Source organism: Sceloporus occidentalis, unplaced genomic scaffold, assembly GCF_023333645.1.
Source record: "Sceloporus occidentalis isolate IW3139 unplaced genomic scaffold, rSceOcc1.0.p SCAF_3, whole genome shotgun sequence".
NCBI lineage: Eukaryota > Metazoa > Chordata > Lepidosauria > Squamata > Phrynosomatidae > Sceloporus > Sceloporus occidentalis.
In genome coordinates, this window is record NW_028316983.1 from 24,402,534 (window position 1) to 24,428,332 (window position 25,799).

General features: G+C 41.8%; 2 protein-coding genes across 7 annotated transcripts; one reads left to right on the forward strand and one right to left on the reverse strand.

Annotated features, from left to right (window-relative positions):
* Positions 1–1,994: 1,994 nt before the first annotated feature.
* MOCS3 (molybdenum cofactor synthesis 3) lies at positions 1,995–4,753 on the reverse strand. Of its 6 annotated transcripts, none has more exons than XM_089513817.1 (2): positions 4,549–4,753; positions 1,995–3,548 (listed from the first exon to the last, which is right to left on the reverse strand). In XM_089513817.1, the coding sequence occupies exon 2, from the start codon at positions 3,544–3,546 to the stop codon at positions 2,227–2,229; it is 1,320 nt and encodes a 439-aa protein (XP_089369943.1). In that variant the 5' UTR covers positions 3,547–3,548; positions 4,549–4,753; the 3' UTR covers positions 1,995–2,226. The 6 variants fall into 6 exon arrangements, with proteins under 6 accessions (XP_089369943.1, XP_089369942.1, XP_089369944.1 ...); XM_089513816.1 differs by having other exon boundaries at positions 4,500–4,753; XM_089513818.1 differs by lacking the exon at positions 4,549–4,753 and adding an exon at positions 4,395–4,489.
* Positions 4,675–24,363, forward strand: DPM1 (dolichyl-phosphate mannosyltransferase subunit 1, catalytic). The gene is made up of 9 exons (XM_089513820.1): positions 4,675–4,855; positions 8,147–8,246; positions 11,780–11,813; positions 13,019–13,095; positions 13,175–13,200; positions 15,131–15,226; positions 15,953–16,021; positions 16,277–16,391; positions 23,571–24,363. Exons 1-9 carry the CDS (start codon positions 4,749–4,751, stop codon positions 23,673–23,675), a joined length of 729 nt encoding a protein of 242 aa, XP_089369946.1. The 5' UTR covers positions 4,675–4,748; the 3' UTR covers positions 23,676–24,363.
* The last annotated feature ends 1,436 nt before the right edge of the window (positions 24,364–25,799 follow it).

The following is a 25,799-nucleotide window of genomic DNA, read 5'->3' on the forward strand; positions in this document are numbered from 1 at the left end:
CATGACAGCCTATGTGTTATCTATGAGTATAAAACTGTAACACGGGAAGCCTATACTGAAAGCTAGAGACAAAAATCAGACAGATACCAGTTTTTAAAGAATGTAAATCCAGTGATACAGAATTGAACACATAGGCCATCTTCTGCTCAATGCAGGAACTTCAACTAGAGCATCCCCAGAAGGTAATTGTCCAGCCTCTTTTTGAAGACATCCAGAGAGAGATTCCACTTCTCTAGGTAACTGTTTCCATTGGTGAACTGCTCTTACCATCAAGAAGTTTCAATGTTCAATTGAAATATACCTCCATATAACTAAAAATAATTAGATCTGGTCCTACCCTCTGAGGCACCAGAGAGCAAACTCCATCCTCTTTTCTCAGAGCCCTTTAGCAACAATCATGTCACTCCTTAGTCTTTTCTTCATCAGGCTGAACACATCCAACCTCAACCTTTCTTCATATATTTTGTTGTCCCTACCTTTTATCATTCTTGCTGCCCTTCTCTGAAGCTGCTCCAACTTGTCCTTATCATTCTTAAAACGAAGTGCCTCAAAATGGAGTATTCCAGATGAGGCCTGAGTCACACAGAATATGGACAGACATAAGTATGCCTGGAGACCAGGATACCCACAGGGTGGCCTTGAGCAAGTCACACTCTCTCAGCCTCAGAGGATGATAATATCTGAAGAAATTTGCCAAGAAAACCCTATGACAGGCTTACCATGTCAGAAATTACTTAAAAGGCAGACAACAAAAATATGCTTGCATAAGTCATTCTGACCCTCAAGCCAATTAAACTATAGTCAGCCCTCCATATCCACTATGATTCAACCATCCACAGCTTGAAAATATTTATTTTTTTAAATTCTCAAAAGCAAATCTTGATTTTGCCATTTTATATACAGAGCACCACTTTACTGCACCATTGTATATAATGGGAACTGGGCATCCACAGATTTTGGTATCCATGGGAGGTAGGGGTGGGGTGGGTCCTGGAACCAAATCTCTTTCACAGCTTGAACTACTTCACTGTATTGTTGTAGAGATAAACTGGGGAGCTACTGAGCCAAATAAACAATACAGAGGATTAAATTCAACATTGTGCTAAGGAAAATCTGCTGGTGCAAAGGGTCTTTCTCCTCTGCTAGCCCTCTACCCACCCACATCTGCCCTAAGTATCTTCCAACGCTCGGAACAGATTTTGGGGACACAGGGGAACTCTATGTGTGGCAGCAATTCCATTAGTGAATGATACCACTGTATCCGACCCAGTTTTAAGACTCAAAAGCACTTACACACCTCTTTATGTTGTGTTATGTTCTGTTAGCATGGTCTTCAAATCTGTTTGTTAACCAAACTCATCTCAGACTCTACTTTCCTATACCAGAAAGAATTTTTACACCAATACAGAAATCTAGACAAGGAAAGTAATGGAAGCTGATTGGGCTTTGTATTATTTGACTTGGCAGTAGATAATGAGGCTTCCAACCAAGCTGCATCAAGGAGGGGAGGATTTTATTTTTAAGTCACTCATTGACCAAATGCCAAAAGGCTATCTTGACCATACTACAGGCTGAGTCTCCCTTATCCAGAATTCTGAAATCTGAAATATTCCAAAATCAAAAATTATCCCTATGGATGACTGGGATAGCAACCCTTTTGCTTTCTGATGGTACATCAACTTTGACACACAAAGTTATTAAAAATAATGTGTATAAAATTACCTTCAGGCTACATGTATAAGGTGTATAAGAAATATGAATTTAGTGTTTAGACTTGGGTCCCATCTCCAGGATATTTCATTATGTATATGCAAACATTCCAAAATCCAAAAAAGTCTGAAATCCCAAACCCTGCTGGTCCCAGGATGAGGGAGAGTCAACCTGTATATAATTGAGAACTTTGGGTATGTTACAGTTGAATCAGTGCTACAAAGAGTATTTAAGGATGCATGTAGAACCTGATACACGGCTTTGGCCACTATTTGAGACAAACATTCTTAGAGAAAGGTTTATTGTTCTAAAATAATATAAAGTGATCATCTTGTTATGAAAGTGAGTATTTTTCAGGAGTGACATGTCACTTCTGCAAACAAACGTTTTGTTTCTTGTGTAAAATAGGTTTCTTCCCCACTCCCACCAGAAAACAATGTATGACATGCTGATTTCTCAAGAGGTTAATGGTCAACACACTTCTAGACTAACAACACATTCCTGTTACTGATTACATTAATACTGAGGAAACTCTTGGTCAATTTTGTTAGCCCATGCCATGAGTCCTCCTCTGATATCTTTAACAGAAATTAAGCCTAGTCCATCATGAGACAGTCCTTCTAGTATTCTCACAGCCTTCTGAGAATCGTTCCCCAACTTGCAAACAACATAAACTGGGAAAGCCAAGTCCTCATTAGTCCTCTGCTTTGCTTCCTTAATTCTTTGGCACAGAGACTTCAAGAATTCATCATCTTTTCCTTCTAGTTTACTTAAGGGCATGTTTAAGGACTGTGGAAAGCGACATATTTCCACTTCTACTGGCGGGCGGACATCTACCAGCACATGAGGCACTTGGCTGTCCAGTATCTTCTTATACTCTTCGACGGATATGCGCTCCTCGCTCCTCAACAGGCGCAACGCCGGACACTTGTCTGTCGCCGAAGACCCACAGAAGGCTTCGTAGTCCTGGAGGGTTGTCACGGAAGGGCAGTCTCCACACACAGCACAGTCCGGATCCCTTGCCCTTAGCTTAATGTGGCGAAACCTTCCTTCCAGGCCGTCGAAGAGCAGCATGGACCGGTTGAAAGTGGTGCCCATCCCCGAGGCCATCTTGAGCACCTCCAGAGCCTGGAGAGTGCCGAGGATGCCGGGCACGACGCCTAAGACCCCACCATCTGCACAGTTGGTGACTGTCTCCGGCGGAGGGGGCTTGGGGAAGAGGCACCGGTAGCAGGGCCCTCCTTGGAAGTTGTAGACCACCAGCTGCCCCTCCATCCTGAGGGCGCTGGCTGACACCAATGGCTTCCCGGCCAACACGCAGGCGTCATTGACCAGGTAGCGGGTGGCCACATTGTCCGAACAGTCAGCTACGATGTCATAGCCACCGACCAGCTTCAGGGCGTTGGAGGGACCCAAGGCCAGCTGGTAGGCTTCGCATTGAATGGAAGAATTGAGTTCCCTCAAGGTGGAGGCAGCAGACTCGGCTTTAGAGAGGCCCAGGCGGCTCTCTCGGTGCAGCACCTGCCTGTGGAGGTTGCTCAGCTCCACCACGTCGTGGTCCACCAGCCCCAAGCGGCCCACCCCGGCCGAGGCCAAGTATTGGGCCAGAGGGCAGCCCAGGCCTCCACAGCCCACCACCAGCACTGAGCAGCTTGAGAGTCGGAGCTGGCCCCGCACACCCAGCTCAGGGAGGACCAGCTGCCGCGAGTAGCGCTCGATTTCCAGCCGGTTCAGTGCCAGGCGAGGCTGGACAGGGCCTGGGGCCTCTTCTTCTTCTTCTTTAGCAAATGCGCCTTCCTCTGCCGGAGCCCTGGCATTCCCTCCTTGTGCCGCCATTACTAGAGAATGGAATAGAATTGCAGAATTGTTACTTTTTCACAGATGTTCACTAGTCACTGTTGGAACTGTGAATGGCTTGAGTGCCAAACAAACTGTGATTTCCAGTGACTGCGATTCTTTCTGTTCTTTTACCCGCAGCTAGAATGGTGAAACACAGTGGTAGTCGTGGAACCACCGGTAATAACTGAAGCAACCGAATGTAACTGCGGAGTCAGAACAAGTGCCAGGATCACGGGAGTCACAGAGATCACAGTATTGAATCGCAGATATTGCACAGTAACAGTTTTCACTGAAATCTAAAACCGTCTAATAAAAATAATAATTGTAAGCTGCTCTGATAGCATTTGGGGCTGAAGGGCGGGGTACAAATACCATAAGTAAATAAATAAATAAAGCCGCAGGTATTCCAATCTCTAATTACCTCAGTGACGCCCCTCAGAGAGAAACAAAGCGGTGACCAAAACGCTTTCAAAGTCCCACCTTTACCTCACAGAAAAGCAAGGCCGTGACAAAAAACGCCTTTAATATGCCCTCATTCCCTCAGAGAGAACAGAGAAAAACACCTTTAACGCGCCACCTTTAATTCAGGGAGAAACGAGGGGGTGACCAAAACGCTTTTAATGTTTCGCCTTTACCTCCGGGAGAAACGAGGCGGCGAGGAAAACGCTTTTAACGGCCCGCTTTTGCCTTAGAGAGAAACGAGGAGGTGATAAAAGCGCCTTTAATGCGCCGCTGTTCCCTCAGAGAGATGCGAGGCGGTGATTAAAAATATCTTTAATGCCCCACCTTTACCTCGAGAGAGAAACGAGGCGGTGGCGATAACGCTTCCCATGCGTCCCCGTTACCTCAGAGAGAAGCGAGAGGGTGAGAAAACGCTTTTAATGCGTCCTTTTTTTCCCTCAGGGAGAAACGAGGCGGTGACCAGAACGTTTTCAATGAGTCCCGGTTACCTCAGAAAGAAGAAACGAGACGGTGACCAAAACGCTTATAATGGCGTACCGCGAGAGAAACGAGGGGGTGACCAAAACGCTTCCAATAGGCCGCCACTCCCTCAGAGAGAGGCGATGACTAGGATGACTCCTCCTCCTCCTCCTCCTCCTCCTCCCAGGGAGGGAAGGAGTCCGCGCCTCTTCCGTTTCCGTCGCTGAGGGAGGAAGAGCTGGAAGCCTTTCCCGGCTTGTTGAGGCGGAGGCGGCGCCATGACGGAGGCCTCCCGGGCGAAGTACTCTGTGCTGCTGCCGACCTACAACGAGCGGGAGAACCTTCCCCTCATCGTCTGGCTGCTGGTGAAGAGCTTCCAGGAGAGGTGGCTGCGGGAGGAAGGGTCCCTCGGGAGCAGCCAGGGCTGGGGGCGATGGAGGGAAAGAGCAGGCCTTTCCCCCCTACATTGGCTTCCTAGAATCTAGAGAAGAAGTGCTGCTCTTCTTCCGCTTTGGCTGCCTCCTGTTGCATTCTGGGGCTTGCCGTTTAAAGAGGAGGCATTTAGACTTCTCAGACAGAGCTCTTACGCCTCTCTGAACTACAAAGCCCAGAATGCAACAGTGCAGTCAAAGTGGAATAGCAGAGTGAAGTGTGAGCCTCTACTTGGGTCCCAAACACACAGTGCAGAAATAATCCAGTTTGAGACCGCTTTAACTGCCCTGGCTGAGTGCAAGGGAACCCTGGGGATTGTAGCTCTCTCTGACAGAGAAGGCTAAATGTCTCACAAAACTACAGTTCCCACAATTCCCTGGCATTGAGCCAAGGCAGTTAAAGCAGTCTCAAACTGGATTATTTCGGCAGTGCGTTTTGGACTTTAGTTAATCCAGAACACTGTGGAAATAATGCGGTTTGATCCCACTTTTAAGTGTTGTACCTCCTTCCTATGGAATTATGGGATTTGTAGTTCTTCAGTGCAATCCACACTGCAGAAGTAATCTGGGTTGACACCGCTTTAACTGCCATGGCTCCATGCTGTAGAATGCTGGGAAATGTAGTTTGTTGTGGCACCAGAGCTCAGCTTTTTAAAAACAAATAAAAATGAAGCTAATACTAGACTGCAGTTATATGTTTACTCAGAATCAAGACTCGTTCTGTTTATTCGCGTTTGTTTTTAGGCACACTGGTTCAGCATTGAAGCCTCGCTCTTCTTTTTCCTCAGTTTAAATTAGGTAGTTAATTTCTATAGATGGTCCAAACCACATACAGAGATACAGTATGTGTGGGTTATGTCCAGTATATTCATCTGGTAAATGTTTATTGCTAGCCTTTGGGTCCTTAGAACCAATTCACATTTCTCTCCAAGCTCATAGCAGTTGCAGGCTTTTTGTTTTTGTTAAACTGAGCTGTGTATGCTTGCCTTTGGCATAAGCGAATGGCACTCAAACATTTCATGGAATCATAGAATAATAGAGCTGGACGAGACCACAAGGACCATCCAGCCCAACCCCATTCTGCCATGCAGGAAAGCTGTGTCAAAGCATCCCTGACAGATGGCCATTCAGCTTCTGTTTGAAAACCTCTAAGGAAGGAGATTCCGCTATACACTCCGAGGGAGTTTGTTCCACTGTCGAACAGCCCTTACTGTCAGGAAGTTCCTCCTAATGTTCAGGTGGAATCTCTTCCTGCAGTTTGCATCCATTGCTCCGGGTCCTGTTCTCTGTAGCAGCTGAAAACAAGTCAGCTCCCTGCTCAATATGACATCCCTTCAAATATTTAAACAGAGCTATCATATCACCTCTTAACCTTCTCTTCTTCAGTCCAAACATCCCCAGCTCCCTAAGGCGTTCCTCATAGGGCATGGTTTCCAGACCCTTCACCATTTTAGTCGCCCTCCTTTGGACACACTCCAGTTTCTCAATGTCCTTTCTGAATTGTGGTGCCCAGAACTGGACACAATATTCCAGGTGGGGCCTGACCAGAGCAGAATATAGTGGCACTATTACTTCCCTTGATCTAGACACTATACTTTTATTGATGCAGCCTAAAATCGCTTTGGCCTTGTTAGCTGCCGCATCGCACTGTTGACTCATGTTCAAGTTGGAATCTACTTGGACTCCCAGATCCCTTTCATACGTCGTTTCATTCAGCCAGGTGTCCCCCATCCTATATCTGTGCATTTCATTTGGGTTTTTTTTTTTTTATCCAGCTACAAGTATTTTAGTGACTATGATTGAGTGCCAACATCTGATCTGATGGGCTAATTTATTGGCTAGTAATTTTGTTTGAGAGAGTCAGCATGGTGTACTGTTTTGAGCATTGGACTATGAATCCTGAGATCAGGGTTTGAATTCTGTCTCTGCCATGGAAATCCACTTGGGCAAGTCACACTCTCTAAGCCTCAGAGGGAGGCAAAGCCAACCCCCTCCCCAATAAACATGCCAAGAAAACCCCATGATAGAGTTACCTTAGGGTCACCTTAAATCAGAAATTAGTTGAAAGCACACAACAAGAACAAGAACGATTTTGAGGAGCCATTTCTAGGGTTCGTCACAGAGCCATTTTCAAATATCTTTGGACTGGAGATAGGATTGGAAGATTCAGGTGATCTTATAGAGATGAAAAGTGGACAAAACTGCACACATTTTTCTGTATAAATTGTGGTATGATAGAAGGTATGTCACTTTGCAGTCTGACTGACAATACTGACAGTGCTCCTTGGCTGAATAAATTCTTGACAAATGTGTATAATCTGGGTATTGCAGTTATGGCACACAAGCTTTATGCATCTAGGCAGCCCCTCACAACTGCTATACTTGTAGATTCAGATCCCAAATTTATAGACTTGACATTTTTGTTTGGGTAAAGAAATGCAAACGTCTGCAATAAGAATATAGTCAACCTTTCCAACTTGGTACCCACCCAAATATATTGGAGTACCAATGTGTATCATCACAAATTAGCATCACCACAACTAAAAATGAGAGCTTGTAGTCTATCTATCTACCTTTGTAGTACTTCTGCCAACCTAACAGTTCAAAAGCATGCAAATACAAGTAGATAAATAGGTAGCACTTCTCAGTGGGAAGGTAGCAGTGTTTGGCACAGTCATGCTGGCCACTGGTGTTGTCTTCGGACAACACTGGCTCTTCGGCTTAGTAACACAGATGAGCACTGCCCCTTACAATCAGTTACGACTATTCATGTCAAGAGACTATCTTTACCTTTAGTCTGTCATAGTTGGAGGGCCAGGGAATACTGGCATATGGACTCAGGACTTTTAGTCCTTATGTGGCTTAGAAGATGCAATTTCTAATAAACAAAACTATTTCTTTAATTATACTGATGATGAAGCTCTTTTTAGATAAATAATCATCTATATGCTAGAATTAGTAATGGGGCTACTAAACAGAAGCCATTGACATAGAATATTTTTAAACCTTGGCACTGGAAACAAAAATGATTGACCATCAGCTTGTCTCCAGCAATCTGGAACACAAACTGTGAAGTTATTTGATTCTCTTCTGCAATACAAAACAAAACAAAAACAAAAACCTGTGATAGCATTAGTAACTTCACATACACGAAAATCATTGGATGGTTCTTCCTCTTACATACTCTTGAAGTGATAGAGCTTTTGAAACTGGATTAACAAACATATTCCTTTTGTTCTCCTCAGTGGAAATGAATTTGAAATTATAATCATAGATGACGGAAGCCCAGATGGGACACAGGAAGTTGCTGAGCAGTTGATAAAGATTTATGGATCAGATAAAATTGTAAGTAATATTTGTCTTGGATGCTATACTTCTGCAACAAAAAGCATTTAAAATAATTAACACAGAAGAATTGAATTTGGGACTTAAGGACTGATTTTCTTAACTGAGAATGGCTAGTGGTCTATTGTTAAATTAGACTGAAAATGAGGTAGCAGTTTTGTGTAAGAAACAGTATTTTGATATTTCATCGATTTATATACTTGGTTTCAGCTTTGTTTCTTTTAAAAGTTAGTTTTGATCTTACGCATCACAAAATGTTCTAGTAGTGGCTGCCTGGGGCAAATAATTGTCAGGCAGCTCTTTATTATTATGCCATTGTGATATATACTGAAGAATTTGTCATGTGCACCCTAACAACAAACCAGATATTATCAACTCTTTATCTGAATATCAGATTGTACCCACACCTACTTGCAGAATTACATCCATCATGGCATAATCCTATACATGTCTTCTAGAGGTGTCACTAAACGTAATGGAGCTTCATGTGGAGAAAGTGAATTGAGGAGTGTGATTATAAGGCTATAAAAGTTAAATATCTCTTTATAGTGTTTGGGGGTGGGGCTTAAGGTATACATCATGCAAATATGCAGTTTCTGATCATAAACACATTTCCTCAGCAGCAAGTGTCTGTGGGAGAAAAATGAGCAATATTCCAAAGTAAATGACCTTAAGCTTGCATCTTGTCAGCTAATCTTGTGCTGACTAGAAATATTGTGAGGCATGTGTGTAAAATAATCATTCCAAATGTGGAAAAGGCCATTCATCAAAGTGAGCATTACCTATTTGGATTTGATATATGACAGAAGTTAGACAAATGTAATATGTTGCATAATTGAGGAGACATGACTTTTTGAGATTGTATTGTGAGACATCCAAAATAAAATTTGACAAGACACATGCTGGTAAAAGTCTCCCTTTTCCTCCAAGAGTGCTTCAAATTGGCATTAACAGTGTGACACTTATCTGACAGAGGTGGGAATCCTGTAGCCCTCCAGATATTGTAATGCAGCTCCCCTGAGTCCTAGCCAGCATAGCCAGTGGTGAGGAGCGCTAAAAATTACAGTTCAGTACCATTTGCAGGGCCACAAGGTTCCTATGCATCTTATATGATTGATATGACATGCTGAGTCAGTGACAGCCACAGGGCTTTTATTTTTAGAATAACACACTATTATGATTGAAAAATTATGAATGTATGCCATAAAACCATTATTTTTGTAACTGCTAAATTTTAAAATCCATGTTGCTGTTTTTGCTGTGCAAGGTTATGAAATTCTGTAAAGGAAAACAGTCATGGAATAACACCCCTTGGGGAATCAGGAGTAACACAGGTATATTTGGTGGAAAGTTTTTAGATGATAACAGGCATTTCCTAGATGCACAGAAGTAAGAATATTTGTATGCCATAGCAATAGCAAGTACATTTCTATACCACTTATCAGTGCACTTAAGCACTCCCTAAGCGGTTTACAAAGTGTAAGCTAATTGCCCCCAACAGGCTGGGTACTCATTTTAGCGACCTCAGAAGGATGCAAGCCTGAGTTGAGCTTGAGCCCTTTTGCTGGTATTGAACTCGCAACCTTATGGTTTGTGAGTGAGTGGCTGAAGTACAGGCAACTGCGCTGCCAGGGCTCCTGGTGCCATGTTACTGCCATCATAATACTATAGTGGTATCAAATGCTTTATTGAAATTCTTCCTTTTACACATTAGGCATATATGCATTGTTGCATATGGAAAAGGTTGATCCTTGCTGATAATGAACTATTTCATTCTGTAGCAGGGGTTGCAGAGAAGAGGAACTTCTGTTCCACATGCCTTGTCTGACACCAGATGTAATCTGCTCTGCTGTAGGCTCCCCACAAGGCCTTTAATCTTGCCAAAACCCTGCCCTCCTATCCCCTATTACAGGTAACAGAGGTAATTACTTTGTGCTTGTAAGTGCAGTCATGCTGTTACCTTCAGTCTCTGGTCCTTTTCCTGCAATCTGGCAGTTGCAATAGCTGGCTGAATTCACTCTGGGATTCAGTCAGCTTCTGGAAATTTTGCCTGACAACATATTACTCCTTATCTTCTATCACTGAGTCGAGAAAGAGGAGGGAAAGCAATCTTGCCTTTCATCTAGGGAAAGTCCTGCAAGTACTGGCTGAAAGTCTTTCATTCTTGTGCTGGGGAAGGAGAATGGGTGAGCAAAAGGTTGTTCCTGGCTAAAGTGCAGAGTGGAAAAGGTCCATGTGTGCTACAGCCAGGGATGTGATGACACCAGGAGCCATTGGCATTTTACATTACTTTGGCCCATGGAGGGATTGGGGTAGGGAAATTCAGCTCTCTCCCCATTTTACGTCACCTGCATTGTAATATGAAAACTTCAGCAGGGACCAACTGTTAAGCAGGCTAGCTCCAACAGGCCTGCCTGGAAGAAGACGAGCCCTCCCTTCAGCCTCCATCTTGAGGGAGAGAGAGAGGCAGGCTAGCTCCAACAGGCCTGCCTGGAAGAAGACGAGCCCTCCCTTCAGCCTCCATCTTGAGGGAGAGAGAGAGGCAGGCTAACTCCAAGAAGCCAGGTCCTCCCTCCGGTCCATCTCCCTTGGTCCAGGCCTTGGAGGTAGAGAAGACTGCTGGCCCTCATCCCCTTCCTCACCACCACTCCCTTCTCCTTTTGTGTCATGTCTTTTTAGATTGTAAGCCTGAGGGCAGGGAACTGTCTAATTAAAAAGATTGTATGTACAGCGCTGTGTAAATTTACAGCGCTTTATAAATAAATGTTAATAATAATAATAATAACAACAACAACAACAACAACTTGGGCTACATCGAGATGGGGAAAGTGTGGCCTAAGGACCATATGGAGAACCTTTTCCCCCTTTTGTGCCCCTCCAGTGCCTCCTACCAGTCTCCCAAAGCCCCCTGAACCCCATGGGAGGCAGAGGTGAGGAACTGATCATTGAGCCCCCACACAGGTGTCCACCCTGGTCTCTTTCCCTGTATTCCATGACTGCTTTCATTTGAACTAATGTCTGTTCAGTCCAATTGTGAAGGTTGCTCTGTAAATATGGATGGAGCCCAGTTCCTCTCCCTTGAAAGTAGGATTCCATCGGCAGAACAAGGAGGATATGAGCCCCTTTCTCCCCAGCTTCCCTGCTCACATGATCTAGAGAACTGAGGAAATAGGCACAAGTCTACAAAAGCTCATGCTACCAGCTTCTTTTTGTCAGTTAGTCTCAAAGGTGCTACAAAATCCCTTTGCATACTGATTTTCCAGACTAACACAGCTATGTCTTTGAATCAGAGAACCGAGGGACTCTTTGGAGCCTTTGGAAGGCATAGGGTTCAGGGAGAAGAAAAAAGGCAAGTTCCATTTTGTTACTGGAAGCCCATTTTTGTAGTCTTGGATTTTAGGCTATGGATAAGCAGCAATCCTATTGGAGAGAAGAAAAACGTGATAAATTGGCATTTTAAAGAAATGCATGATCCATGACTACAGGCCTTTTAACACAATTCATCTATTATTTTGTACTCTTATATTTTACAGCTTTTAAGACCCAGAGAAAAGAAACTTGGATTGGGTAAGTATTAATTTACACACTGACCTTCAATGAAATTCTCAAGAGTCTTTCTTTAAAAAAAACAACCAAAAAAACTACCATAATCTTAATCATACATTGAATCCTGATACCTATATTAGCTAGTTGTGTTGTATGTGTATTTTGAGAGTATGGAAAAGCATTCATATTTATATATTCTCATGAAGGAAGGAAGCAGATTATTTTTCAGCAGGGTATTTCATCATTCTTCACTATGAATGTACTTGTACCCTGTAAGAAATTAGCAAGGTACTGATGTGAAAAACTAAATGTTTGTGTTAGTTTGTGGATAATGTATATGTTAAATAATGTAGAAGGCATAAGAGGCGATAATGTAAAGAAGTACCGTATATGCTGCAGTTCTTAAACAGTTTTTGTGCAGAATAACTCCTGGATATAATTACATCTACTTAACTGTTTGTGGAAGAAGTAGTGTAGACACTATAGTAGAGCACATGTACAGAATTTGGGTGAAGACTTTGGGGTTGGAAGAGATACCAATACATCCAATCTTATTTTTGCCAGTGCACAAAGTGTTCAGATATATGTTGGGACAAAGAGACCTTGTTTTTCCCCTATGGCATCTCCTATAGATTCAAGACCTCTCAGAGTTCATTCCAGTACACCTGATTTCTCCATCTTCTGTAATGTTGAGGGTGCAGAGGACTTCCACCATTGCAACAAGGAGGCCTTTGACAGCAGACTTCTGCTTCAACAGCAAGCCTCCCTCCCTGCAAAGGGGGATTTTATAAAATCCTAAAAGAATGGAAAACCTTTCCAGGGGGCATAGGATTACACCCTTAAATTATAATTGTGACAAAAGATTTTTTAAATACCTGAAATTCAAGGTTTTCATTAAGAATTGAAACGGTTAAGGAAGAGCTTATTAAATGACAGTTGGAACAATAATCAATCTAAACATAGCATCTAAATAAAGTAAAGGTTTTTAATTTGTCTCTGTAGTGCAGTTGCTTTTTACTAGCATAATATTAATTGAGATAAAATTAAAGTATCATTAATTGAGATAAAAGTTTGAAGTATCAGCACAAAAAAGACTAAATAATTTTAGAAGATTGTATCTTTTCTCATGGGAGAGTATGGCTTTCTGAAATTGTTCTCTGGCAAACACATTGTTTGGTGATTTTTGAATATGGAAGATAGAAGTGTTTTTGTATTATTTACATCAGGGACTGCTTATATTCATGGGATGAAGCATGCTACAGGAAGCTTCATAATTATAATGGATGCTGACCTTTCACACCACGTAAGTTTGTCCTGCATGTGTTTCTCAGTTTATTTTACTGGTTTTTCTTTTCTACTTATGCTTCTCTTTTGCATTGCAGCCCAAATTCATTCCAGAGTTTATCAGGTGAGTAAAATAGCTAATATTTGAAGTCAGATACATGTTGATACAATTAAACCATGGTAAAGTGAACAGGGTGTGCATTCAAGCATGTACCTGAGACTAATTTCTTATCCATTAATAAGAAGTAGGCTGTCTTATCCCTACCCCAGCCATTTTTATAAACAAATACACTTGTCCCTCCACATTCGCTGTGGTTAGGGGTACAGGATACCTGTGAATGTGGGAAAACCGCAAATAACAAAAACACTATATTTTTATCTCAGAGAACACCTCTCTACGAATCTCTAGGTCCTCCAGTGCAACTCTGTGGTCAACATCAGCTGGACATTGACCACAGAATTGCACTGCAGGAGCTACAAATGCCTAGTGGGGTGTTCTCTCTAGGAATCTCTAGGTCCCTCAGTGTAACTTTTGGTTAAAGTTGACCATAGAGTTCCGCTGAAAGACCTAGAAATTCCTAGAGAGGACATATTAATAAAATCTGTGAATAATCAGATCTGCAAAAGTCAAAGCAAAGTTTTTTGATTTCTGAGTACTTGGAACATCTCTGGCATTCAACCATAGAAAATAATTTTATTGAATGAAAACTGATTCTCTGGTCTTTTATAGTACACTCACTTAGCATGCTTAGTCTGCCTTACTGTTTTTATCTTTTTGGCAGTTGAATGTATAGAATACCTCAAATTCAGTAGCCATGGAGAACATTCTAAAAGCAATGGAAAACACATGACCGAGTTGAAACCTTTAACATATGTTTAAATTTTTTAGCAACTGTCAGTACAGTTGGCCCTTCTACATTTGAGGCTTTGATACTTGCGTTTTTGATTATTTGTGAGGTCAAATAATCCACACTCCTCCTCTCTCCCAGGAGGAAAAAGCCAAGGAATAAGAAGCCAGGAAGGGTATGTGAGCCAACCCCGCTCCCTTTCTCAGTGGGAATAGCTGCCTTCCTGAGGCAGCTACCCCATCAGAAAGGGGCGTGGGGGATTCATCCCTCTCACCCTTTTTCCGGTGGGATAGCTGCCTTTGGAAGGAAGTTGCCCAACTGGAAAAGGGGCAGAGGGGAATCTATCCTCCTCACCCTTTTCCCAATGGGATAGCTTCATCCCCCAGACAGCTATCCCAATGGGAAAAGGGGGAGGAGGATCAATCCCCCCCTCATGCCTTTCCTGGTGGGATAGCTGCCCGGGGAAGACAGCTATCCCACCTGGAAAGGGGTAGTTAAAGGGACAGGAGGGCAGGGGAAGAAGAGGCATGTACCCACTCATCCCTTTAACTGGTTTCCTTGGGGGGGGGGGTATTTATGATTTTTCCACATTCAGAAGGGTCTTGCACCTCTAACCCCTGCGGATGTGGGGGGCCAACTGTATATTTAAATTCCTTGGAACTGCAGCTTTACCTAATTGTAGTAACTTCTGGCCTAGTTTATTAAAAGAATTAGATTTTTGTTAATTTCAAAAGGTGTTTCTGTGTTAGTCTGTTGTAGAAAAACCAACAGTGATTATTATGGCATCTTAAAGACTAAGGCTGGCATATGGTCAGGTGAATTGTGAAATTGTGCAATATCCATATTCTCAAGGAGGGGAGCAGAGTCATAGCTATGTGGCAGAGACCTTTGTGCAAGTGGAGACAACAGTATGTCTATTGTGCTGTTGTGGAATGGACACCATAGCACTGTGGGTCCTATCACACAGTGCAGTGGGCATCATCGTGTAGTAGGTCCTGTTGCACAGTGGGACACTGTGTGAGAGACCGCAATATACCTCATCACAGTTCACTACAAGGATTCCATAGCATGTAAGGCACCAAGTGATGACATTGTAAAGTTATATGTTGTGCCCTCTGATGCAGGATCTCAGCCTAAATACATTATAGCATGAGCTGTTATGAATTCTAATGGTGTTTTCCTCTTGTGCAATATTTATTCCTATAGAACACAGAAAGAAGGTAATTTTGACATTGTGTCTGGAACTCGATATAAAGGAAATGGAGGTGTACATGGATGGGATTTGAAACGAAAACTAATCAGGTCAGTAGCCATATCTGTGTACCTGTCCTACCAGATGTCACCTTGCTTTTCAGAGTTGGCAGCTCTCAGACTGGAGAATCTTCAGCATCAAAACTATGTATGATGAATGTGATGAAATCTCAATAAAACAGCTCCTGTTGGGAGTTACAGGATGCAAACTGTGAACTAGGAAGTCATTTCATTTTAGCTTTCTGTCTGCAATCTGAAATATAGAGTTGCCCCTCCTTTTTTGCAGACTTCAGATCTGTGTTCTTGCTTATTCAAAGAGGGGCAGACTGTTATTTTCAATGGGGCATGCCCCCGTGGCATGCACCCTGCACGTGCTTGCAGGCACGCACCCCATTCAAGGCTATGGGGCCTGAATATGTGCGAGTCTCCATTTTCGCAGGGGGGTCCAGAACAGATCCCCCGCGAAAATGGGGGACTGACTGTATTTGTTTTTGTAAACCACTGTTAGGTGGTATGTAAATAAACCATAAAGAAATACAGAAAATATAGAAAACAAATCTTAGTTCATACAGATTGATTTCCTGAGTTGACTTGTATTAGTAAATTCTTCTTAATTTCTTTTTTTCTTTTGTCCTTTTTTCTTCATTTGAGAAATCACATCTTTCTGTTATTGTAACCATTTCTCTTATAGTGAAATCTTACCTTTAAAACACAATGCCATCTTTTTTCAACTTCAGATTTTGAACGTTTAGTAAAATTCTTTCTCTTTTTTGGCAGTCGAGGTGCAAACTTTCTAACTCAAGTTCTACTGCGGCCAGGTGCATCTGACTTAACAGGAAGCTTCAGGTATATTAGTTTTGAAGTATCAAGTAATTAACATGTATGAGTGAGAACGAATCAAGTTAATGGTCAGTTTTACACTGATACAAGAAAGACAGAGTGGAGCTGTAGTACCTATAGGTGAAATTTGGTATTAAACATGACATTTGAAATTTGATGTTAAATATTCTGTATAGACTGTTTAGAGATGATTATCAAATGGTATATATGTGTAACTGAAATGTTGTGAGAGGTTTTGATTTCATGTATACTGACTTGCAGATTATATAGAAAAGAGGTCTTACAAAAACTGATGGAGAAGTGTGTTTCAAAAGGATACGTTTTTCAAATGGAAATGATTGTCCGAGCAAGACAACTTGGCTACTCTATTGGAGAGGTATGGTGAAAATAACAAAATACAAGCAGAATAGTTTCATTTCATTCTTCTTGTTACATGTTTACCTAATCACCATTAGAGACATAATTAGCTGACAGGTGAAAATGCTCAAAAAGCATTACTTCTTATGAAGGCCACTACTCTTAGTAGCTGTACATTGAAATCTCTATTGCTAGAGACCTATAAAACAGACAGAAATAATAGCTCTGATACTGCTACAGAAATTGTTGGACAAGGAGCCTAGCCTTCAATGACCTAAAGATGTGGGCAGATAATGGTCACTGAAGAAAAGGGATCATTTAATCTTCTTACTTGATGTGGTCTTCTGGGTGTAGGTGAGGCAGCTACCCACATGAGTTCTATAGATTCACATAAGTGGATGAATTGAATTGGACTGGTATAATAAGTTCTGCAGGCTTTTCTGAAGCTACAGACACTAAATCAAAGGAATTACACAGGCTGTGATCCCTCTTCAGCAGTTCTCGCTAACCTTCCAGTAAGAAGATATGAGGGAATACTGTAGTACCTTTGAGACTAACTGAGAAAAACACATTTCTTTTTTAAATTTGTTTTACATCATATATACATCATATTAACATCACATTATCTTTGACATTACTTCAGGTCCACATTGTTTAATTGTATAATCAGTATCATCCATCATAACTCATGTCATTCAATAAAATCTAAATTCAGTTCCTTTCCTTGCCAGTTTGGAATATTTACATTTTAAACTGTCTCTCTGACCATAGTTTCTTTCTTGTCAATCTGCCTAATTACTGAATTGTATCAGCAATAAATAGTCTTATCTTTTAACTTTCCCAAACTTTATTTTTAATCTTGAAAATGTGATATTAATAACTTGCCCCATTTATCTTCCTATAATGATCTTAACGGGATTCCACTTTTACTTGTAATTTTTCAATGATTTATTATCTAAAGTTAATGTCAGTTTATGCATTTCTGCCATTTCAAATCATTTTAGCACCCAGTCATTCTCCGAGAGTATTTCCATACTCTTTCACATTCTGGCATATGTTATCCTTGCTGCTGATATCATATAGATTAGACATGATTCTCCAGAATTTCTTTTCCAACGTATCACCTAAAGGGTGCAGCATATTCAACAGGTATATCTCAGGCTCCATAGGATTTGTTGTTGTTAACCACCCTTGCATTGATCTCGACCAATGGCCACTCTGTGGATGAGATGTCCCCAAAACTACCTATCCTCCACTATTCTTCTAGGTTCTTGCAGATTCATACCTACGACCTCCTTAATTGAGTCCATCCATCTAGTATGTGGTCTTCCTCTCTACTTCCCTCCACCTTTCCTAACATTATCGTCTTTTTTAATGAGTCATGCTATCTCGTGATGTGGCAAAAGTACAACAGCCTCAGTTTAGTCATCTTTGCCTCCAGGGAAATTTCAGGCTTGATCTATTCTAGGATCCATTTATTTGTTCTTTTTGCTCTCCAAAGAATCCTCAGCACTCTTCTCCAGCACCACATCTCAAATGAATTTAATCTCTTTTTGTCCATTTTCTTAATTGTCCAGCTTTCATAGCCATACGTGATAATGGGGAATACAATTGCTTGTTTGATTCTAACTTTCATGCTTAGTTGTATATCTTTGCTCTTTAGGGGTTTTTCTAGTTCTTCTCATTCTTAGTCTTCTTCTGATTTCTTGAACTGCAGTCCCCATTCTGGTCAATGTTTGTCCAAGGTATAGGAAATCTTTTACTATTTCTATGTCCTCATTGTATAGGTTGAACTTGTGAAGATCCTCTGTGGTCATTATTTTGGTTTGCTTTATGTTCAACAGTAAGCCTGCCTTTGCATTTACTTTGACCTTCCTTACAAGTTGTTCTAGATCCGTGATGGCGAAGGTGTTGCACGCGTGCCACGGGTGGCACGCGGCGCCATTTCACCAGGCACGGGGTGAGGGAGAAGGTGGAACGGGCACATGCCCGTTCCGCCTCCTGCCTACCATTTTTGGGCCTCCCGCTGTCTCTTAGACAGCGGGAAGCCAGAAAATGGCGCCTGGGAGGAGGAGACAGAGGCGCGTGTGCGTCTGTCTCCTCCTCCCAGCCCACTTCCCTCCCGGCTTCCCTTCGCTCCGCTCGAAAGGGCTCCATGGAGAGCGAAGGCTGAGGAGAAGGGGGCTGGGTCATGTGCCCTGCCTCCTCCTCCTCCCTTTCCCTTCACTCCCCGCCAAAGGGCTCCATGGAGCCCTTTGAAGGGGAGCGAAGGGCCGGGGAGAAGGAGGCTGGGACCATCTTTTTGCCGGCCTCTGACGGCCCCAGGAGGGACCCTCAGGGGCTGGCAAAGGCCGAAGGACAGCGCGCTGTCCTCCACGGCCCTTTTGCCGGCCTCTGACGGCCCCAGGAGGGACCCTCAGGGGCTGGCAAAGGCCGAAGGACAGCGCGCTGTCCTCCACGGCCCTTTTGCCGGCCTCTGACGGCCCCAGGAGGGACCCTCAGGGGCTGGCAAAGGCCGGAGGACAGCGCTCTGTCCTCCACGGCCCTTTTGCCGGCCTCTGACGGCCCCAGGAGGGACCCTCAGGGGCTGGCAAAGGCCGGAGGACAGCACTCTGTCCTCCACGGCCCTTTTGCCGGCCTCTGACGGCCCCAGGAGGGACCCTCAGGGGCCGGCAAACGCCGGGGGAGGAGCCAGAGGCTCCCTCCCTCTGAAAAGGGGGCAGAAGCCCCGCCCCTGGAAGGCAGAAGCCCCACCCCCTGGAGGGCAGAAGCCCCTCCACGGCACCCAGCCCGCATCCTGGGGGTAGAAGCCCCGCCCCTGGCACATGAACTGAAAAAGGTTCGTCATCACTGTTCTAGATCTTTTATGTTTTCTGCTAATAGTATGGTGTCATCTGCATATCTTAAATTGTTGATTTCCTTGCTCCTATTTTCACCTCCTGCTTTTGTGTCCCAGACTGCTTTTCTTGTAAAATATTCTGCACACAAATTGAAAAGATAGGGTAAAAGGATGCAGGCTTGCCTGACTCCTTTGCCATTTAGGAACCATTCAGTTTCTCCATGATCTGTTCTAACAGTAGCCTCTTGTCCTAGGTACAGATTCCTTATCAGGACTATCAGATGTGTTGGCACTCCCATGTCTTTAAGGGCATTCCATGGCCTTTCATGATCTATGCAGTCAAAGGCTTTGTTGTAGTCTACAAAGCACATGCTGATTTTCTTTAGAAATTCCTTCATGTGCTCCATTAGTCATCATATGTTTTCATTGTGGTTCCTGGTTCCTCTTTCTCTCCTGAACCCTGCTTGGACCTCTGGGATTTCTCCCTCCATGGTTGGACTCTATGTTGCAGAATTTTTAACATAATTTTGCTCCATGGGATAGTTGGTGTTTAATGTCTTGGTTATAAGTGTTTGAATATTTTTTCAAAACTTTCTTGCTTAGAAAAAGACATTTCTAGCATCAGCTTCCATGGGCTTAAGTCCTCTTCTTCTTTTGCATGGAGTGAAGCCTCTGAAGGCAGACGAATATACACATGTGGGGAGGGGTGAATGTAAATTGTAATAGAAATGAAAATATGTGGGTATGGTGACGGGATTAGAAGTTCAGTTTTAACAATACAGTGGGCCTTTGCTATCCACTGGGGCAAACCAGGACCCCCCTCCCGCCATGGATACCAAAATGTGTGGCTGCTGAGATGCGGTGGCTTAGTGATTAAGATGCCAATCTGATGGTTTCTTGACACACTACATATATTAAAGCCAGTGTGATGTAGTTGTTTGAGTATTGGACTAGGACTCCAGGAGACCAGAGTTCAAATCCCTGTTTGGACATGGATAACCTTGGTCAAGTCTCACTGTTTCAGCCTCAGAGAAAGACAATGGCAACTTCCCCTAACAAATTTTGCTAAGAAAAGCCCATGGTAATTCACCATAAGTCAGAAATGACTCAGTACACAACAGCAAACACACTTTAAAACTCTAGTTGACATCCTATCTCCTAAGTAGGATTCTCATTCCTCCTTTATTGCAACACTTTACTGGTCCTATGCACCTGGTTTTTTTACCTGTTCATCTTGGCTTCTCTGTAAAATATGTTTTCCAACTTTGTCCCTGCAATTACTATTTATGACCATTTTTTGAGACTGAACTTGTTGCTCCATTGCCAAACTCATGTGTTTGGTATTTCTATTACAATTTACTCCCCTCTCCCTCCTTTGGTATATATGTCATTCTGCAAAGGAGTCCATTAATGCTAGAAATTTCAGTTCATCTCAAAGGTGCTTCTTTGTGTCCCTTTATGCTGAAATAGACTGTTATGTCTATGAATACTTCCAATAACTATTTAGATTTGAATACACTGGTGCCTCGGGTTACGAAATTAATTCGTTCCGCCATTCCTTTCGTAACCCGAAAATTTCGTAACCCGAAAAATAATCCGTTAGCACTGGAAAGCCTATAGCTGCACTTTGCAGCATTTGAATTTCGCGCCGAAATGAATTTCGTAGCCTGAAAAATATTTCGTAACCCGAAACAGTTTTTGCCAATCCAACTTTTTCGTATCCCGGAAATTTCGTAACCCGATCATTTCTTATCCCGAGGCACCAGTGTAGTTGGATTTCTTGTACTTCATTGTAGTAGGGACAAGAGAAATTCCTTTTCATGCCACACTATGTTGAAGAACCTTAGTTAGTGAAAGCTTGGTATTGGACTCTGAAGTACTGTAATAAATATGCATTTAATAATGGCTTGTTATAAGTACCAGATTGTGAATATTTCTGCTGATGGAACATCTTGATATTCTATCACAAAAGTTTTCTTAAAATGTTAGCTTGCCTATACAACAAACTTTTATGAAACCTGTTTAACGTAAGAGTTCCAAACTGTAAACCTGGCACAAATGATACAGAGGTTTCTTGTTCATATAGGGAGAAATCTCCCTTAGGATGCTTTAACTATAATCTTTCCTATCTTTATGCTGTAGTTGTTTATGAGGCAACAGAAGATGTATTAGACAGTCTGCTTTGGGCTCACCAATGTCCCAAGGAATTATTGCCTAGAGATGCAATAACTCTGGTTTGGCAGAAGAGCATGGGTGTGGGAGGTGTTTTTTTTCCATTTCTGCTTGGCAGTTAATTTCTGGTTAAGTGTGCCAATTGAGAGTGCCTAGCCAGATTTTCTGTGGATTCCACAGACTGAGTTTGAGACCTAGAGCATTTAACATATAATCTTTCACACTGGAATGTTAAAGTCCCTGTTTTGCTGTACTGAAAATAACTGATGGTTTGAAGCACCGCACATCATTGTTTACTACACTTAATGAACAGTTAGTGAACTGGAACCATATACAATCATTAAGGAGAGACATGTTTCTAATAAAAAGAATATATGTGTTATATTTACTCTTTTTAATCTTGTATAAGATTAAAAACAAGATGAAGCAGAGATATTGGAAAGGAATAAAGACTTTTCCAAGAGGCAGTCACCCCTTGATATGTTGTTTAATAACTTTTTAAGGGGGGAGGGAAATATATTGTTTTTATGCTGTATGTTATTTTAATGTCGTAAACCGCCCGGATTGGTTCGCCACAGGGCGGTATATAAATAAAAATTATTATTATTATTATTATTATTATTATTATTATTATTATATTGATGTAAAAGTCAAAATCCAGGTGCAGCAGCCCCATATGAGGCAATTTAGGGACTGAACCAGGGGTCTCAGGTGAGATACCATCAATAGCAGAAAGGTTGAGATAAGTCAGTTTCAAGTTGATCAGAAGAGATAATTACTCCATTAATAAGTGAACATTTATAATAAATGTCGATAAAACCCACAGTCCCCCCCCCCAGCTTTTTTTTTGTTTTTTTTTTTTTTTTTGGTGTGGCTCCCTAGTGCTTCTCAGATTTTTTTTAGGTGATTCACGGCAGAAATAGCCAAAATTCAGCAGCAAACCATTAGGTTTTTCTTGTAGTCAATGGGATAATCAATGTCATCAACTCTGTAGTCCCTTTTTATGCAGTATAAATAGTATATATGATATCAAAGCCACTTTAGGTAGATTACATTTTATTTATATGTAACTATAAATCCTCTGAATGACCTTTGGCAAACCACATGCTCTCAGCCTCAGAAGAAGGCAATGGCAAACCTCTTCTGAATAAATCTTGCCAAGAAAACCCCTTGATAGGTTCACCTTAAGTCTCCATATATTGGAAACTACTTGAAGGAACACAACAGTAACTTTTTATTTATCGCTCCATGTGTGTCATAGAATGTGAGGCTTACTCCCATTTAATTCTGTCTGGGATTGTAGCCTAAATGTACATCTCTTGGAAATTATAGATATAGCATTCTTAACTGTTGAAAATTTCATTTAAAAAGGGTGACACATGGATGTCATACTCCAGAGTGTTTAATAATTTGGGATGCTGGAGAACCAGATTCCTTTTCCACATTGTGCTCATTTGCATAATCATCACCTTTTGAACTTTTGGTGCTATCTAAAATTATGGTACAGTCAGCCCTCCTTATCTATGGATTTTTTTATCCATGGATTCAAGCATCCACTGCTTGAAAATGTTTTTTTAAAATCCATATAGCAAACCTTGATTTTCCATTTTATATAAGGACACCATTTTTCTATGCCATTGTATTTAATGGCACTCAAGCATCCAAGAGTTCTGGAACCAAACCCCAGCAGGTAACAACAACCCACTGTATATTGTAAAACAATCAAAAACTGGAACAATAGAACAGATTAAGATAGTACATATAACAATAAGGACAACAATAAATGTAAATTCCATTAGAAGTATAGAAAAGTTGTAAGCCTGAAAGCTCACTTATTCTACCAAAATAAGAGTGGAATGAGAAGGAAAGGTGACCAAACCTCTCTAGTGCAACTCCTGTGCACTTCCAAAATGAGCACTGGAAGGCTGGGCAGCCTTTCAGAACCAGTTTTCAGTTTCTATGGAGGTTTACAGGGGAAGTGGAAAAAAGCTTTGTTGTGGCTGCCAACACTATATTGGGTATAGCCCACATTGACTATAGTGATAAAGGAGCATCTGAAATGATAGTGTTTTCTTCTGAATAATTTTACATTAGCCAAGATTTGTTGTACACTGGCACAAAAGGGCGAAGCAGATGGTGCAAAAGGTCTACAAATTGAATGATTTTGTGACTTGTTTCCTTCAATAGGTTCCTATATCATTTGTGGACCGAGTCTACGGAGAATCTAAATTAGGAGGCAATGAAATAGTTTCCTTTCTAAAGGGACTTCTGACGTTGTTTGCAACTACATAATGAAGATCTTTCTCCCTACATTCCATGTAACCTTAAATTGGATTGAGTAATTTATTTTTATATCTTGTTAAGTTTCCTTGTGGCTATAGATACCAAACCACTGTGAATTTCTGATTTGAAAGAGAACAAGGACAGCATGTACATCTGTGGACTTATTTATTGACTGTGAATAATGATCACTGAGTAGTGCTGATTATTCTAATAATAATAAATTCACACACATACACCAGTTTAATTGAGTTAATTTTTTTCTTCGTGGGTGGAGATAATGTTGTATTTATTGCTATCAATTGTATACATAAGAATTTACAGACAGAGACTCCCGCTTGGACCAGAGAGAAATGTCATTTATGTGCCCCACAATGTGTTTTTTTTAATGTTCTTTTGATAACCTTTGTTTTCTGTTTTATTGTGTAAAGCTAAATAAAAAACAGTGATAACATGTAATACACTGGCCAGTTCAACTATTGCAGTGATACTTCACTAAACAACCCTCTATATTTAGTTGATTCATCATATATTATGATCACTGACTACAATCATTTCAGGAATATATCTTACATTTCCGTATTCACAGATTGTGGAGCAACAGCATAAGTGAGTGGTGGAGGGAAGCAACCATCAGCACATCTATCATGTTGTGTCTAATGTGTACATCGAGGAATAAAACTTGTTGTTAAACTGAGAATATGTTGAAGTTTTCAAAGAAAATACTAAGTCCTGCCTTTCCTATCTTTTCATTGGTCTTATTCTGCCATTTAGGAATGTGTGTGGGAGAGAAATAAGTGTCTTTGATGTGATGTGGCAACTCACAAGCTTATAACTTCAAATGAAATCCAATTCTAGCTTTTCCTTCTCTGAAGCTGTAGAATAAGCCATAGCATTTGGAATTTGTGTGGATGGAAATTTCTTTATTGTGCCATATTCATCATTCTATGATCAGTCTAAGTTCCCAAAACTTAATGGAGAGGAGAGAAAGTGGATTGCCTCTTTGGCTGATTGTTTTTGATATCACCTCCCAAAATAAAATAACTGAGTTGTGAATAGGTGAAACCAAAATATTCAGAAGTGGAACACTTTCAGTGTGAGAAAAGCCTCAAATATTGGTGCTTTGTATTTTAAGGGGGAAAACTACTTTTATGATAAAATTGTCAGAGAGATTACAAATATTACCAGGCAGTCCAGTCCTAGCATTCCAAGTTATTTGTCACAGGTTTAACTTAAATCCTTGGTAGGGTTTGTCTGTGACAAATTGTGGATTATCACTTGCTTCTCTGGCCAGGATCCAAAGGTCTACATCTGCTGGATCCTTCATCTTCTGCCAAAATCAGTTATTTCCCTCGCTCCTGCAACTCTGTGCTCCTTAAACCTTTATGAAAGCTTCCAGAACAGGTTTGGGCACCGCAAACCATTGCACTGGGCAAAGAAGTGGGAGAAAGACCCAGTTCCATTGGATTGTATATCAAAAGTATACCATTGGGCTTTGCCCTATTTGCTGTGTGCCTTCAAGTCCTCTCTGACGTATGGCAGCTCTAAAGCCACTCTTATCACAGGGCTTTCTTGGCAAGATTTGTTCCGAATGGATTTGCCATTGCCTTATTCCGAGGTTGAGAGAATATGACTTCCCTGAGGTCACTCAGTAGATCTCCATGGCTCAGTGGGGATTCAAACGCTGCTCTGGAGTCCTAGTCCAGCAGTAAACCACTACACAATGTTGGATCCACCTTGGCCTATATTATGCAAAATGATACCACATGGAAATTTTATTTCCTACTATCAAGGCTCAAAAAAGATATAACAGTGACACTAGCGATAGACAGGAATGATTAGCATACACTGTATGCCATCCAGTGTGTAATGATTTTATCTTGTCTTGTTTTCAATATTTACTTACCAGGCTTGGAGGGGGAAATAATTCATTTATTTCAACTCTTAAGGATGAAACAGACCATCCTGAAGGGGTGGCTTCAAGCTGCCTTTGACAAAGCCAGATTGCGGCTGCGGCAACTGCACTCCGCAGCCCCGATCCAGCCAGAATCTGGTTGAAGTAGGAGCAGCTTTGGGTCGGATTGACACCGCTCCATCACTTCTTCAGCCAGCTTCCACCACACCCCCAAATCGCCC